This window comes from Elgaria multicarinata, chromosome 4 (assembly GCF_023053635.1).
Source record: "Elgaria multicarinata webbii isolate HBS135686 ecotype San Diego chromosome 4, rElgMul1.1.pri, whole genome shotgun sequence".
Taxonomy (NCBI): Eukaryota; Metazoa; Chordata; class Lepidosauria; order Squamata; family Anguidae; genus Elgaria; species Elgaria multicarinata.
The window spans coordinates 89701508-89716844 of NC_086174.1; the positions used below are offsets into that span (position 1 = coordinate 89701508).

Below are 15337 nucleotides of genomic sequence, written 5' to 3' on the forward strand. Positions count from 1 at the left end.
ACTACTGTACTTTCATAATCTTTGGAGTGATGTTAAGAAGTGTGAGTGCCATGGAACAGCTTCTTTTCAGAACAAGTGGTCCTCCTAAGATAAGCCTCCTGTTTGGGGATTCAAGGAAATATGAGAATGTTTTCTTGATTTCCATTTATTTTGTTTTGCATCCAAAGCATCAACCTTAAACCAAGGCCTTAGTACTACAACACACTCGGAACTTGAAGTGCATTTTAAACTTTACCACATAGTCCAATTCTTCAAGAACATTAGGGAGACACACTTCAAGTGTTAAAGAGTTTATTATCCGTGATGACAACCACCAGAGGAAAAGTCTTCTGACAGTGAAATATTTTGTCTTTTTAAGGGAACCAAAGCACTTGTGGCTTGTCTCTCCATACAAGTTTTCACACCTGTTGACCGGTAGAGCAGGTACAAAAATTTCAGTCTAGTCACTATCTAGATGGACGGGGTTGTAGTCTGGATCATCCTCTTCATCCTCCAAGTCTAAGTCATCCATTTCCTGGAACAAGGATTCATCCACTTCCACGCTGTTTCCAGCTGAGGGGAGGGAAAAACAGAGGAAAATGTTGTTTCAAAGTAGAAAAGGCCAATTCCAAATGAGGTGCCCATGAGAGCTGTTTGGAAACTTTAGCAAAATGTTGCAGCCCAAAGCACATCAAGGGGCATCAAGAGTCCATTCCCAATGCAGACTCTAACCATCCAATGTTCTGTACCATGGGTGGGGGATTGGATTTCAAGTCCCATCATCTGACCAATGGCTATGTTAGCTGGGGCTGATGGGAGTTGGGAGTCCAACATCATCTGGAGTGGCAAAGCTTTCTTGCCCCTGCTTTGTAACTGTTATATCAAAGTGATGATCTAAATGTAATTTGAGACCTTCAGTACATTCTGTCAGTGAAAATTTGGATAACAAACTCAAAATGTGTGTTATGTCCTCTCCCTGCCTTTAAAACTTGTTTTAACCCAAAACAATCCTGGGCAGGGTGGATCTACAGAGGACGGGAGCAAAGGGGACTTTCATCCTCCTGAAGCTGCTTTCCCAGCTGCCTATATTATGGGTCCCCCATATGTTCCCTCCAGTCGAAAAAGGAAAGTGATTTTGAACTGAAAATTAAACTGAAAATCTCCCAGCTTGCCCAGGAGGCTGCAGGTTTTAAAAAAATCAAACGAACATTGAACTGTACGTAATGTTGGGATGGGGAACATGTGGCACTTCAAGTGTTGTTGAACCAACTCCCATCATCCCTCATTATGGGCTATGCTGGCTAGGGCTGATGAGACTTGTAATTCAACATCTGGACAGCTACCTATTCCTGACTCCCTGTCACAACATGTAGTTTGAGCCCAAGAATAATCCGACTGGAGCAATTATATCCTCCCTATTCCAAGAGGCAGAATGGCACAAGAATGACATCTTCTGGCCTGGAGCTTTAATGGCTTTTATTTGCTACACGTGAGGAATTAATTTTCTCCCATGATGATGATGATGATGTCTGAATAAATGTATAAGATTGCACTGGAAGAGGAACTAGAAAAATTCCTAAGAAATGACATGGGGCTGGGATTCTCTTTATGTGATATAAATGGAATAAAGTCTCAAAATAAAATCAGGTGGATTACATCATACTTCAAAGTTGCTTACCTTATTAGGATTCATTACCATATTGGTTCTTTGGCCGATCAAACACATTAATTTTAATTTTAGTCATTAATAACATTAGCATTTTGCCCTTACTCCAAGCAACCCAAAGAAGTAAGTCACAATGAGAGTTTCCATACAGATCCCCCCATTTTGGCACTAGCCAGGCTCAGAGCTTCTGTCTGTTTGTCATCTCACCTGGCGCCAGGTGTGCATGCTTTGCCAGATTCCTGTTTCCTTCAGGGAGTTTATAACATATGGGGTGGGAGGATGGGAATAAGGATCATAAGGACACCTCCAAGACTTCCCATTACACTGAATGGGAAGCGATCATTTGCTTTCAGAATTGTACTGGAGGCAGCATTTAGCCAATTACCAGATGCAGGTTTTGGTCTTGGTTCAAAGAATTACAATTTATAGCAATGAAAACAGAAATAATAGTTACCTTCTTCCAAGAACTGAATATCAGATGTATCAAGATTATGATCTCTTTCAAATAACTGTTTTCCTGTAATAAATATTTAGGGATAAATTGTATCAGACACCGTTATTAGAATTCTGACAACATGCATTCAATAGGCTGCAATCCTATACTTACTTACCTGGAAGTAAGCACCATTTAACTCAGTGGGTTGTACTTCTTAGTAGGCATGTGTAGGACTGTACCATTAGAAGCTTATGCCAATAAGAAAACTTTGGTCTGTAGCACATTTACACATTCTTATATCAGGAGCACTGACAAGGAATGGGCCAAGGCTTCACTCCTAAGTATTGCAGAGTGGGCCATTTCAGACAGAATGCTGAGCTATGGTTTAGCACTACAAACCTTGGATTTGCATATTCCTTTATCTTCCTCTAGCACACCCATGAGGAAGAGATTGGAATATTTCGTTTCTCCATTTAAAATGGTCAGAGTTACTCTGAGTTCATACCTAAGAAGGAACTAGAGTTCACTCAAAAGTGGAAGCTTCCAATCTGTTCAGGACTGCATAAGAGGACAGGGGTCAGGGAGCGTGTGAGTAATCCAAAACTATAGTTTAGCATTATATCAGAACCTGCCCATTTTGTCCTGCTGACTTCAATGGGACTTACTTCTGAGGAACCATAGTTAGGTTTGCACCATTAATCATCTTTAAATTTCCCTTAAAGCAAACGCAAAGACAGTAGCTTAGTTCAAACAACACGTTAGTCAACGCAGTGTGATAACTCCACTCAACGTTTCAGTTTTTAAGAGGTACTCCCCACACAACATGTTCTAACTCCACCATTGTGTGACTGTGGGCTACCGTGGAGTGAGTAAAATCCATTGCAATGTTTGATTGACAGTTCCTCTGCACTCTCTCCTTCCCCGGTCCTCCCGATGGTATCCCATCAGCCATTGTTGCTAAAAAAAACAATCCAGGTAGCTCTCCTAGAGTGGCACTCATTCCTTTCACCACTCTTGCCAAGGAACTCTGTAACCAGTGGGAAAAGTCAACTCAACAGAACGGAAAACTCCATGAAGCCCACCACACAACACACCAGTTGTGCAGGAACTCTCCTCTGCACAGCATGGATATTCTGTGTTGAGTGTTTTCCAAAAAAAACCCTCTACCATCGTGTGGAGTTTTCCCACCAGACAACACATTTCTCAACGGTGGTGTAAAAACTCCACCGTGGAGTTCTAAAGCCATCATTGAGAAACTTGTTGTCTGAACAGAGCCTGTCTTTGCACTGGCTACAGAGTTCCCTGGCAAGAGTGATGAAAGGAATGAGTGCCACTCTAGGAGAGCTACCTGGATTGTTTTTTTAGCAACAATGGCTGATGGGATACCATTGGGAGGACCGGGGGAGGAGAGAATGGAGAGGAACTGTCAAACCCTTGGCAGTTGTGAAATAACTTCAATATTGCTTGACGACTCTGCTAGAAGACTGTATTCAAGCTCTTATTACTACCACTCTATGGGTTAGTTTTTTTAAATGATTAAATTGTTGGCATGGATCCAAAGAAACACGTGACTACTTCTGCATTTCCATGGGCGGCTTCGACTTGTATTTCTTAAGCAGCATCCATGCACCACTCTGCCTGGGCAACTTCTTTTGAAGCTGAAGAAATTTTCCAACTGGTTTGATATGACATGGATGACTTAGTATTCAAAAGCAAAAAGTAGAATATTTTCCTGGTACACCCAAGGCCTGGAGCTTGCCTGACATAGCTCTTTGGAAACCCAGTCAAATAAAATGGTAGACTTAAGGCAGCATTCATATCATACCTGTTAGTTTATTTTTTCCACACTGTTCTTCCTCTTTCATCTTTTTCCTTCTGATTTCTACGATCTCTGTATCAAATTTTGCTTTCCAGCTTAGAAAGTTTTCGATAGTGACAGGGGTGCCATGGAAACATTGCTAAACGAAAGGGGGGAAATGTTAAAATATATACGTCATCAACATATTTCTTCCCAAATTCAAAGTAAGTGTAACTCTAAACATTTAAGTGTAACTCTTAGCATTTAACAACATATGCTAAGGTGTGTTTTTTTTTTAATGGTCCCCAGAACTGTTGTTGTTTAAATGGATAATGTTGTTTTATACTGTTGTTTTTATATTTTTGATGGTTTTAAAATTTTGTATACTTTTTAATGTTCACTGTTTTTAACTTTTGTAAACCGCCCAGAGAGTTTTGGCTATGGGGCAGTATATAAACTTAATAAATGAATGAATAAATAAATAAATAAATATTCAATTCCAGGCTTTCATAAATAGACTTAGAGGAGCATTGTGTCGCTTGTCTGCCTAAACAAGAAATATAATTACAACTCTAATATGCAGCAGTGAGAACAACCAAGCTAACACTGATCCCAGATGGGAAACACAGCCACCACCAGCACCACCATCACTACTACAACCAGGCTAGCTCCTCTACTTCATATAAATTTATTTATTTATTACATTTATAACCCACCTTTTTTCCTTGCAAGGAACCCAAAGCAGCTTACATGGTCCTCCTCATCTTTTCCATTTATCCTCACAAGAATCCTGTGATGTAGCTTCGGCTGAGAGTCAGCGACTGGCTGAAAGTCACACAATGGCCTGTTCGGAAAACACCTTAAACCACAGCTTAAACCATGGTAAATAAGGCAAAAAGCCTTATTCACCATGGTTAAAGCCGTGGTTTAAGGTGTCTTCTGAGCAGGGCCCGTGAGGTTCATGACTGAGTGGGGACTAGGACCCGGATCTTCTGCATCTCAGTCCAACACTCTAACCGTTATATCACAGTGGCTTTCTTAATTGCAAGCCAAATAGGGCATCACATGATTGTAATGAATGGGCTGTCCTACCCTATAGTCCTACATGGCCAATCTACAGTGAAGAAATGTATGTGCAAGAAGCTGCTCATGTGTAGGCTACTTCACTGAGGAAGTCCACAACAATGTGTGCAAACAGCATGGTTCCACTTCTAGTAATCGTGTGATGAATCTTCACATGTTTCGTTCATGAAGGGGGCTTACAGATCTACTTCATTTTAAAGGTGGCTTCTGCAAGTGGAATATTTAAGCACACAAGAAATTTGCCACTGAAAGTTGAGGGACTCCCCAACACATGCAGTTACACAGCCAGGTTGTGTCATAGGTAAGATTCCCATATGGAAAAATGAAAATCTTCTGCACATAATTAACATTCATTTACAGGCCTGATGCTATGCCAAATGCAATTACATGGAAGAAACTGATGTTGTTGTTTTTTTTAAAAAAACAAGAAACTACAAATGTAAAATAAAATTATGATTTCATCAGAAAATTAAAAGTCCTTAACTGAGGTATTTTGCTATGGCTGTTGCTTGGTTTTTCTAATGGATTAATATGGTGACTTATATTCTTAAACTGCTTTAGAGAATACCACATTTAGCTGCTTGAAGAGGAATCCTAGAACTGGAGGGAGCTGATCATGTACCTAAGGATGGGATTTGCATAAAGGAAAACATAATCCAACCACTAGACAATTTCACCAAGTCTGGTTTCTAATTACTTTATATTGTGTACCGTCTAAAATTATTATCCAGCTTTGCTAATTTAAGGAGTATGTTTTTCTTTGCTTCTTCTCCTTGCCTTACAAAGGACTAGTATATTTAGAGACAGCACCTAGCCAGGCCAATCTTACACCAGAGAGCTTGCTAATATTTATAACATTATGTTGATACGTCGTTCTTTCACCTTTTCTGCCTCCTCTGCTTCTTTTTCCTTCTGTATCTTCTCCTCTTCTCTTCTTGTTTTTATCTGATCAACAATTTCATTTAATTTTTCTTGCACAGCTGATACTAATGTGAAGATCATTACCATACCTAGGTTTTCTTCTGTCTGAAAAACACAAAAGGGTTTACAGGAAACGAAATCATAATCTGGAATGGCAAATAAAAGATATGCAGTAAAAGTTGCTTTGAAAAGCATTCAAAAGTAGGCAAAAATGAAAAAAGATATGTTGGTGATATCCAACATTGCAGGAATTAAGGCAATTCAAGCAATGGCTCTTTATTTATTTTTGCATTTATATCCCACTTTTTTCCCCTCCAAGGAATCCAAGGCGGCATACCACCACCACCACCTCCTCCTCCTCCACCACCTCCTCCTCCACCACCTCCTCCTCCTCCTCTCCATTTTATCCTCAAAACCACCACCCTGTGAGGTAGGTTGGGCTGAGAGTCTGTGACTGGCCCAAAGTCACCCAGTGGGGACTAGAACCCGGATCTCCCGACTCCCAGTCCAACACCTTAGCCACTATACATACTGGCTCTTGCTTCCCACCCATTTCTCCTGCTCCCCTCTGCAGTCCCCATAATATTCAGTAGGTCCTGTCTGACTTTCTGGAGAGGTTTTTCAGGGACACTGGAGTCTGCAGAGGGGACTTCACATAATGTTGGATATCACCCATTTACTGCAAAATTGGAACTGGGCAACAACCTTCATTTCATTTCTTCTACTTCTATACTGCCCCTGAGCTCTGTGGGCAGTTCACAAAAATTAAAAACCATTAATGGTTTTCAGCTGAATCACTCTAGCACAGACGACAGCTTTTAATTCATTATTTGTACTTTGTGAGATTCAAGTTGTCCTAGAACTGCAATTCCCAACTGGTACAAAACAGACATAAAAGCCATCTTTGTACTTTCAACTGTGACGGAACGTCCCATAACAGAAAGCTGTTGCGTTGGCAAATCTAGCACTGATGCCACAACCACGACATCAGTCAATCCCATTTGCAAAACTGCCTATTTGCATTTACACAAGTTTCACAGCAACAAGTGATTTAACAAAAGGGATAAAACACCATGATTTATCATGACTAGGAAATATGAAGTGAACCATTCCACTGCATGCTCCCACAATGACCTGGGAAGGGGCAAGGAAGCTGAAAGGACTCCAAACCAGCTATAGGGCAGGCAAAAGCATTACTTGAATGGCACTTTCTTAAAACAAAGTATTTACCCATGATAATTAAAATGCCCATTCATTTACATGCTTTTTCATATCTACAGGACCCACTGTTCTTGAGCTGGAAAAACAACAACTATGACAACCTCAGTGTTTATTCCCCAGTCTGTGAAGCATAAATCTTTCTACACACTGAGGAATAGCTGGACTTGCTGTTTCTTAATGTAAAACCAGTAAATCATCAACCTCAAGAAGTTCCTGTTTGTTCTGAATGTTGCTTACCTGTTCCTGCAATAATTTCAGTATATCTGTAACATCATTGTCCTCAAGATTGTCTTGAGAAAGCAGTTCATACAGTGGGATTTCATCTGGATATTTCTCTGCATATGTGAATTTGAGGGTCGTCTGAACAGCTACAGTATCACAGAAAACAGCAGAGATAAATCAGTTCCAGCTTCCAAATGTATCTACCAACATTTAACATTACATCTCAAACAATTTTCACTAACTAGTTTTGACAAAGGCTCAATGCATGCAAAGCAAGCTGTGCAACAGCTGCTTTAAATGCAAGAAGGATGAAACTGATCCACGTGCTGAGCTCTTTGATACAGGACCTCACCTCTTGGATTCAGCAATTTCCCCTCACCATCACAACCATTCTGACTTTGTAGTTTTCAGTGTGATGAAACTATAAACACAATTCTCAGCACCAAAAGAAGTTTATTGTATGTGAATATTGGGCCTAACATTTTATGCTTTGAAGGAATCCCGGGAGATTTATCTTCTATACATTAAAGCAAGATTGCCCAGACTGTTTTACTATGATTCTCAGGCTCGTTCTTGAGCTAGTGTGTAAGGCAGGGGTGAGCAGAAGGTAGATCTCTAGGTGTTTGGGATTTTAACTTCCAGAAGCCCCTGCCAGCATGGCCAAAACATCTGTATATCTACTTTCTGCCCACCCTGGTGTGTGTGTGTGTGTGTGTGTGTGTATGTAAACTGTGCATGCTCCTGCTCTTTATTGCACACACTAGAAGGCTCTACTCCACTGAAATCCTAAGAGAATGCCATGCTTCATATCCATGTTAGAATTTCAACCTGGGCTTTCCATACACAAGCCCCAAATACAATACCAGGCAGAAAAGTCGAGATTTCTAGCCCATCACCATCACCAATTGGTCATCTCACTGCATGTTTATCAAATGGCCACTTCACTGAAATGTAGTCTCATCACATTTTGAAACAATGATGTCTTACTTCCAAGTAGATGAAAATTGTTTTGTCTTTTTTCATACGTATGTTTAATGGCATTCAACTTACTTTCATCATTTTCTCCTGCTTCAGATGTCACAGTGATAGTGAAACTTGTTGGATTTTCTGATAATACTGTGGAAGAAAGTAGTAGTTAGCAGAAACAAGAAAGTTATTTCCCATATAGAATGGGCTTTTTCTATCACTGCAAATTTACATGTAAACCTGCTCAGCTGTAACACAAAGTTAAATAACCTCTGAAATGCTGTTCTTTTTGATAAATGGTTATTTTCTCGAAATTGGCTCTAAATTCACAGACAGATCAAAGCGATATTAGATCACCAAGACCACAAATCAGCAACAGATTTTCCAGAGACTGAACAGAAGTCATTTCCATTCCCTCAGAAGCCTCTACCCTCTAAGGAAGAGGCGTAACTCAGTGGGAGAGCACATATTTTACATTTAAATGGCCACAGCCACAACCTCTGGGATCTCCACAGGGCTGCCTGTTAGTGTAGGAAGGGCTGCCAGTCAGTCACATCGGTTTCAGACAATCGCATCCAACACTCTTTCCACTGACAGAAGTACTTTGGTCAGCAGAACCAGGAGAGGGGCAATTCCCCCTCCCAACCCTGGAATCCCCTGCACACCCTCAAAATCTACTCTGTAGGGCTGGGAAACCTCCAGAGTAGATGTTCAGACAGCATGGAGCACTGCAGTGGGTAGGAGAGATGGAGAAGTCCCATCACACTAGCAGACATCTGTTATCAAGATGTTGCATCTGACCCTTAGTATGCAATTGCACTGCTTCATTCTTGGAATTTTTATACAGGGGGTCCAGATGACACTTCTTCTGTCTTTTGTCTTACCAGAAGAAATCTGTTAAGAACGATGGAATAGTTGCACAATGCCTTTTGATTGGTAGCACTAGGAGCCCTCCATTTGGAAAGGCTCTTACCAAGATGAAGCAATAGTCTGAACAGGCCATATTAGACTACAATGATACTGGACAGCCTTTGGATGGGAGGGGAATCTACACAGGCTGATACCACTGCATGCCAACTTCGGGGTAGCTCAGCCCCTAATCCAGCCTTCCCTAGCCTGGTGCTCTCCAGTTGTTGAATTGCAACTCCTGTAATTCCCAGCCAATGGTCATGCTAGTTGGGGATTATGGGAGTTGCAGTCGAACACATTTGGAGAGCACCAGATTGAGGAAGGCAGCCTTAATTTGAAATATGGGGGTAACCCCATTCAACTAAAATACAGATTTTGGTGTGATTTAGAGCAAGACCATACGCACGCATGAGACACTCTGAGGCTTAAAAGCACAATACTACCCTCCCACAGCCTAGCACCCTCCCAATGTTTTGTACTACAACATCCAGCATTCTTTATCACTGATCATGTTGGCAGGGGCTGGTGGGAGTTGTATCAAAACATCTGGAGGGCACCAAGTTGCAGACAGCTACACTATACAGATGCTGTGCTCTTACTCTGTTTTGGGAGCATACTGTTTATATACTGATATGCTCAGATGTTCTATAATAGTGCATTTTATTTAAATAGGCCATACCCTATCTTATTTACTTAGGCTAAAATGAACATATACAGATCTAAAGAATGTGCCTCATACAACGCTGAAAAAGGTGATCTAAGGCAGTTTTCATTTGTGGCAATGGAAACTCACAGCAGTGGATACCAACCTTTTTTGGAAAGTGTGTTACCCACAAATTATAACTAAAAACACACACATTGGAGGTGGTAGTAGCATGGCATGGCATTGGAGAAAAGGCAGGCAGGAGTACAGGCCTGATTTTGTACCATGGCTCTCATGCAAGTCCAGAAGGGTTACAAACTCCCAAGTTGGCCGTTAATAACTGAACACAATCCAGTATTACAGGTCATAGCTATCTGTTATAGGGGCTTATCATGAAGACAACCATAAGGATCGACCCAATCCCAGAGTTGTGTGAACTGAGGTTGGAGAATGAGAGAACACGTTTTATATTCACATTCAGCAACTCCCACAACACCCGAACACATCCCAGGACTCTAATGCTTTTATTAATTATTATTATTTCAATGTATATACTCAAATTGAGAGCTTGCTTCCACATAATAATGTTCTCTCTTTGCTTGTTTTAATGATCTTTGGTGGTTCACTGTAAGATGTTAAATGGTTGCAAACATCTGGGGGTCTGTTTTCAGGGCCAAAAGACGCCATGCATCACGAACGTACGTGCGGATACATCCACAGCTTTTACATCCACAGCATTAGAGCGCGCAACAGGCCATGTCTAGGTACGAGGACTAAATGAAGGCCCGACCTGGAATAACTTTTACCGAGACGATTCGGGAGTGCAGGGTTTGCATGGTTCACAGGCCTGCAAATCAGCCGGGAAAGAAACCTCCGCCTTTAGTGAGAACTGGCAGGGGATAATCCCCACCAGCCCAAAGGAAGAAAACAACGCAAAGGTCGTTTCCAAGCAGCTTCTTCCCTTAACTTGCCCTAAGATCACGCGAAGCCCAGGAAAGATGGGGGGGGGGGTCTGTGTCGCTTTGAGGGCACGGAGTTCAGAAGGGGCTGAAAAGGCAAGGGAGGGGCGGGTTGGGAAGCAGCATTTCTTTGATGGAGGTTTGCGGGAAGGCCACGCAGAAGGAATGCAAGCGGGGGGAGAGAAAAGCAACTGTGCCACATGTTGGGAAGTTGCAGCCGCCGCCCTGCAAGCCCAACCTGCTCCCCATGCGGAGTTCCACGCACCAGCCGGCCAGTTACCTGTAAAGGAGTCCGGGTAAATGGACTCCAGGGCCTCGAGCTCGTTGCGCTGCTCCTCCCCGTAATCAGTCATGGTCCCCCGCTGCCGGCCATGGAACGCTCAGATCCCCCAATTGCCTCCGCCAGCAGAGGGAACCCGGAGAACCCAAGAAGAAGAAATGGGGGTGTGAAAGAGACATACACAGCGCCCAGGCCACTTCACGCACGCGCAGTGGGCCGCGCCTTCGCCTCCTTTTGCAGTCGCAACTCCCCGGCCTTGAAAGGGAATCCGTTGTTCTTGCGTTGATTGATCGCGTCTGCCCACCTCCCTAGGACGACGTCAGAAGCGATTGCCTTGAATCCCTTCTGCCGCGCTTCGTCCCTGATTATGTAGGGTGGCTTTCGGCTAGGGAGAGGGGCCGAAGGAATTTTCAGAATCACTTTCGGGGGTGGGGGGAGTGCTCACTTTTTTTGTTGTACAGCAGTCTTTGAGGCTGTTGCAGGGACTTGTGTTTGCTCTTTAGCTTCACCCCCCTGCTAGTAGAAAACTAGCCTATCAGCAATAGATCTTCTACGGTGCCAACCAATGCAGGTTTAGACAGAAAAATGGTTTACAATTCCTAGCCAGGATGGCAGGCTGGGGAATATTGGAAGTTTGGGGACTTTTTTCTATTTAAACCTGCATAAGATTTCTGCTTGCAAGTGCTTAAGCTTGAAACTTTAATAGTATAAATGTAAACATGAGAGCTAGGTTAGTGAGTGCGGTAGGTATGAAATGTGAACTGTCGCTGGTTTAAATCTAATTTGAGACATAAACGCTCCCAAGAGCATTTGCTTCTGCTCTCACCCTTAGGGACGCTCAGAGTATGGCAACAAGGGAGAGGGCCTTTTTGGTGGCGGCCCCCTGACAGTGGAATGATCTCCCCGATGAGGCTCGCCTGGCGCCAACGTTGTTCTCTTTCAGACGCCAGGTCAAGACTTTTCTCTTCTCCCAGGCATTTTAACAACATTTAACAACGCTGTTTGTTTTGTAACGGACCCCAGAACTGTTGTTTTTAAATAGATACTGGTTTTTTAATGTTTTTGATGGTTTTAAATTTTGTATATTTTAATGTTTACTGTTTTAAACTTTTGTAAACTGCCCAGAGAGCTTCAACTATGGGGCGGTATATAAATGTAATAAATAAATATAAATAAATAAATAAATTTACAATGCAGAGGCAATATTTGGATTTAGCCAGTGCACATCCTTCAAGATAGGTGTAATGTGGTGCTGGTATCTTCCACTGGTTAGCAGCCTAGATAATCTGTTTATGTGAGAGTTCAAAGAAGTACCCCTTTGAACAATTTGCCCCCTTGCCAATTTTCTTCCCCTTTAATGTTTACATTAAATAAAACTTCGCCACCCTACTACTATTGGTAGTCTTCAAAGGTCAACAGCAAATAAGTAACAAACAGCACAGTCCTACACTATTTAACTTGGAAGTAAATCCAATCTCCCCCCAATAAAATTTATTCCCTTATTAAGGGCAGATTTATACCAAGCAGGATATAATACTATGAACGCAGTTTGAAAATGGTATATGGAATGTGGATTGTGTCCCAACAGTTGTCAGTGCTCTTCAATACCATTATAAAGGAGTAGTGTAGATTCTGCCTTATGAAGCCTTAAAGAAAATAGTCATTATGATAAGTATAAATATGGAAACTGGGCTAGTGCAATCGGACTGATTTTGATCCAGAGCTGAAGTGGTGCACAGCCCTACCTCAAATGCCATGGAGCTGAAGCATTTCTGTATGGAGGAATGGGCCAAAATTCCTCTAAACCGATGCAACCAACAGCTACAGAGAACGCATATTTGAAGTCCTTGCTGGTTAAGAGGGGGCCACCAGGTACTGAATCTAAAGGTTCACATACTTTTTCACACATGGCTATTGAATGTTGAATCTGTTGTGGATAAACAAATGTTGGAAAAAACATCATGTTTGTGTATCATTTGCTTAATCAAGATCTATTGTTCTTTATCTAGGATTATGGGGTTAGATTAAGATATATTAACATTTAAGGTTGGAAATATGTGACAATCCTAAGGGTTTGACTAACTTTTTCTCACGTTGCCACCATACTTGCCTGTACCAGGCTTTCAGTATGATTCAAAAAAATTGTTCCTATGATTATAAAAATCTTAATTCCCTCCTCCTGCCTTGTGCATTACTTAATTGGATTTCTTTAAGCCTCAATAATATTCTGCTCCTCCATTGATTTTGTCTGAAGCAAAGGATTGTTTTTTCTCCTTAAGTGAGGTTTGGAATGAGCAAGGCCTTTCCATGCTTCAATTTTTAACTTAGAAAATGCATTAGTGAAGAAGCAAAGACCAAGAAAACAGTGGAACATCAATACTGTTGACACAGGAAATGTCAACAGCCAATAAGAACCGCCTATTCTGCAGTGGTGTTACATTACCAGCTTGCTAACTTCTTAACAAGCAATTATGGAGGATCATGTGACTATCAATAAGCAGATAAAATTTTATCTAGCATCCAGCATAAAATGCCATGCTTTTGGGGAGGTGATAGACAAGAGCTGTAATATTTGTACAGATTGATTTTATGCATGTTTAATTAGAAGTAAGACTTGCTGAGTTTAATGTTTTTTACTCCCAAGAAAGTGTGCATAGAATTCAGGCCTGTTACGCTGTTTTATTTACCGTATTTGTTTTGAAAATGTATCCTCTTCATTCAGAAGAGGATGCACAAAAATCAGATTTGTGATACAATAAAAACTACAAAACCTAAACAATAACAATAAAATGGAGAGACATAAACACTTCCAACCAGCACATACATTTCAGTATAAAATACCTGGGCAAATAAAAGCAAAATACATGGCACAACTGATGCCAGAGGGTATTCCAAAGTCAGTGCATCCCCATTGAAGGCATCTACCAATGAAAAGGTTATGTAGTGGAATGTACTGAAAGACAGAAAAGGAATGTAGAGTACTAATTCACAAAGATTCCAGATGAAGAAGTACCAGATTCAAAACCCTCATCTACAACGACACTGTGATCCTGAACACACTTATCAGGAAGTAAGTTTTTCCAGACTAAACAGGCACAGGATCAGGCTACAAGAATTCCAAAATAGTCTACAGCTACTTTCAAAGTCTGAATTCTTTATTAGAGAGACATGCTACAGTTAAAGGCCAAATCAGGTGTCAGGGTGGTGAAGTACCACCATTGGGTAACCATTAAGTGGCTTATAAAACCACTTCCTGTGTTGGGGTCATGACAAGACTTCTCTACATTTTTTTTAAAAAAACACCCAGCTGCCTTACTGGGGCTTTCTGCTTCCGCTTTCTTTCTGGGATTATGATTGGTGCCATTACAAGGGTGGCTACGGGTAGCCATTGAATACTTCCTCTCTGCATGCTTCATTCACTTCCATTCACTTTAATGAGACAGTAGCGTAATTATAGCGCAACACCAAGTTTGCACACTCGGAGATCCTGCTATTCCACAGATATCACCATATTCTCTCCTCTCTCTCTTTTTTTAAAGTGAGATTTCTAGGTAATAGCACAGGAGATGTCCTGGACATTGACAGCATCATGTAACAGACCGCAAACTTCCATGAGTGGCCAATCACGAGCATGCAATAAATTGCTCATTTAGAGAAGCTCAAGAAGTAACTGCCCGCAAGAATAAAAACTGCTGGAGAGCAGCTGCTTCAAGGAGAAAAGTGTGGGCAGGGGGAGATTCCCATGCTATGCTTTAAATCTTCCCTATGTTGTGTTAAAGGGATTTGACACAACCAGAGTTGGATAGTTCTGCTATTATGAACAAGAAAAAGGGAGAAACGTCTCAGGATGCTATAGACAACTTTATTGTGAACAAGCCCAATGTGTTTTGGCCTCTTGGCTTGTTCACAATAAAGTTGTCTACAGCATTTTCTTGTTCATAGAATCATAGAATAGCAGAGTTGGAAGGGGCCTACAAGGCCGTTGAGTCCAACCCGCTGCTCAATGCAGGAATCCACCCTAAAGCATCCCTGACAGATGGTTGTCCAGCTGCCTCTTGAATGCCTCTAGTGTGGGAGAGCCCACAACCTCCCTAGATAACTGATTCCATTGTCGTACTGCTCTAACAGTCAGGAAGTTTTTCCTGATGTCCAGCTGGAATCTGGCTTCCTTTAACTTGGGTGCTTACCCACCTTGCACCCTAGTTCTGCTATCATACCTAGTTTCTCCCTCAGACGCCGACAGACAGCTCGTGT

At 41.7% G+C, this 15337-nt stretch overlaps 1 protein-coding gene across 1 annotated transcript; it reads right to left on the bottom strand.

The window, feature by feature from the left end:
• Positions 1 to 129: 129 nt before the first annotated feature.
• RWDD1 (RWD domain containing 1) lies at positions 130 to 11296 on the bottom strand. Its single transcript, XM_063124756.1, has 7 exons — positions 11084 to 11296; positions 8377 to 8442; positions 7342 to 7472; positions 5845 to 5988; positions 3907 to 4039; positions 2100 to 2162; positions 130 to 552 (listed from the first exon to the last, which is right to left on the bottom strand). The coding sequence occupies exons 1-7, from the start codon at positions 11154 to 11156 to the stop codon at positions 440 to 442; spliced, it is 723 nt and encodes a 240-aa protein (XP_062980826.1). The 5' UTR covers positions 11157 to 11296; the 3' UTR covers positions 130 to 439.
• Between the last annotated feature and the right edge of the window lie 4041 nt (positions 11297 to 15337).

Coding starts and splice junctions, on each gene's coding strand:
- RWDD1 (XM_063124756.1), bottom strand. CDS start 11,156: ATGACTGATTACGGGGAGGAGCAGCGCAACGAGCTCGAGGCCCTGGAG. Junction 8,443..11,083: donor TTACCCGGACTCCTTTACAG/GTAACTGGCCGG, acceptor TTTCTTCCACAG/TATTATCAGAAAATCCAACA. Junction 553..2,099: donor TATTCAGTTCTTGGAAGAAG/GTAACTATTATT, acceptor CCCTCCCCTCAG/CTGGAAACAGCGTGGAAGTG.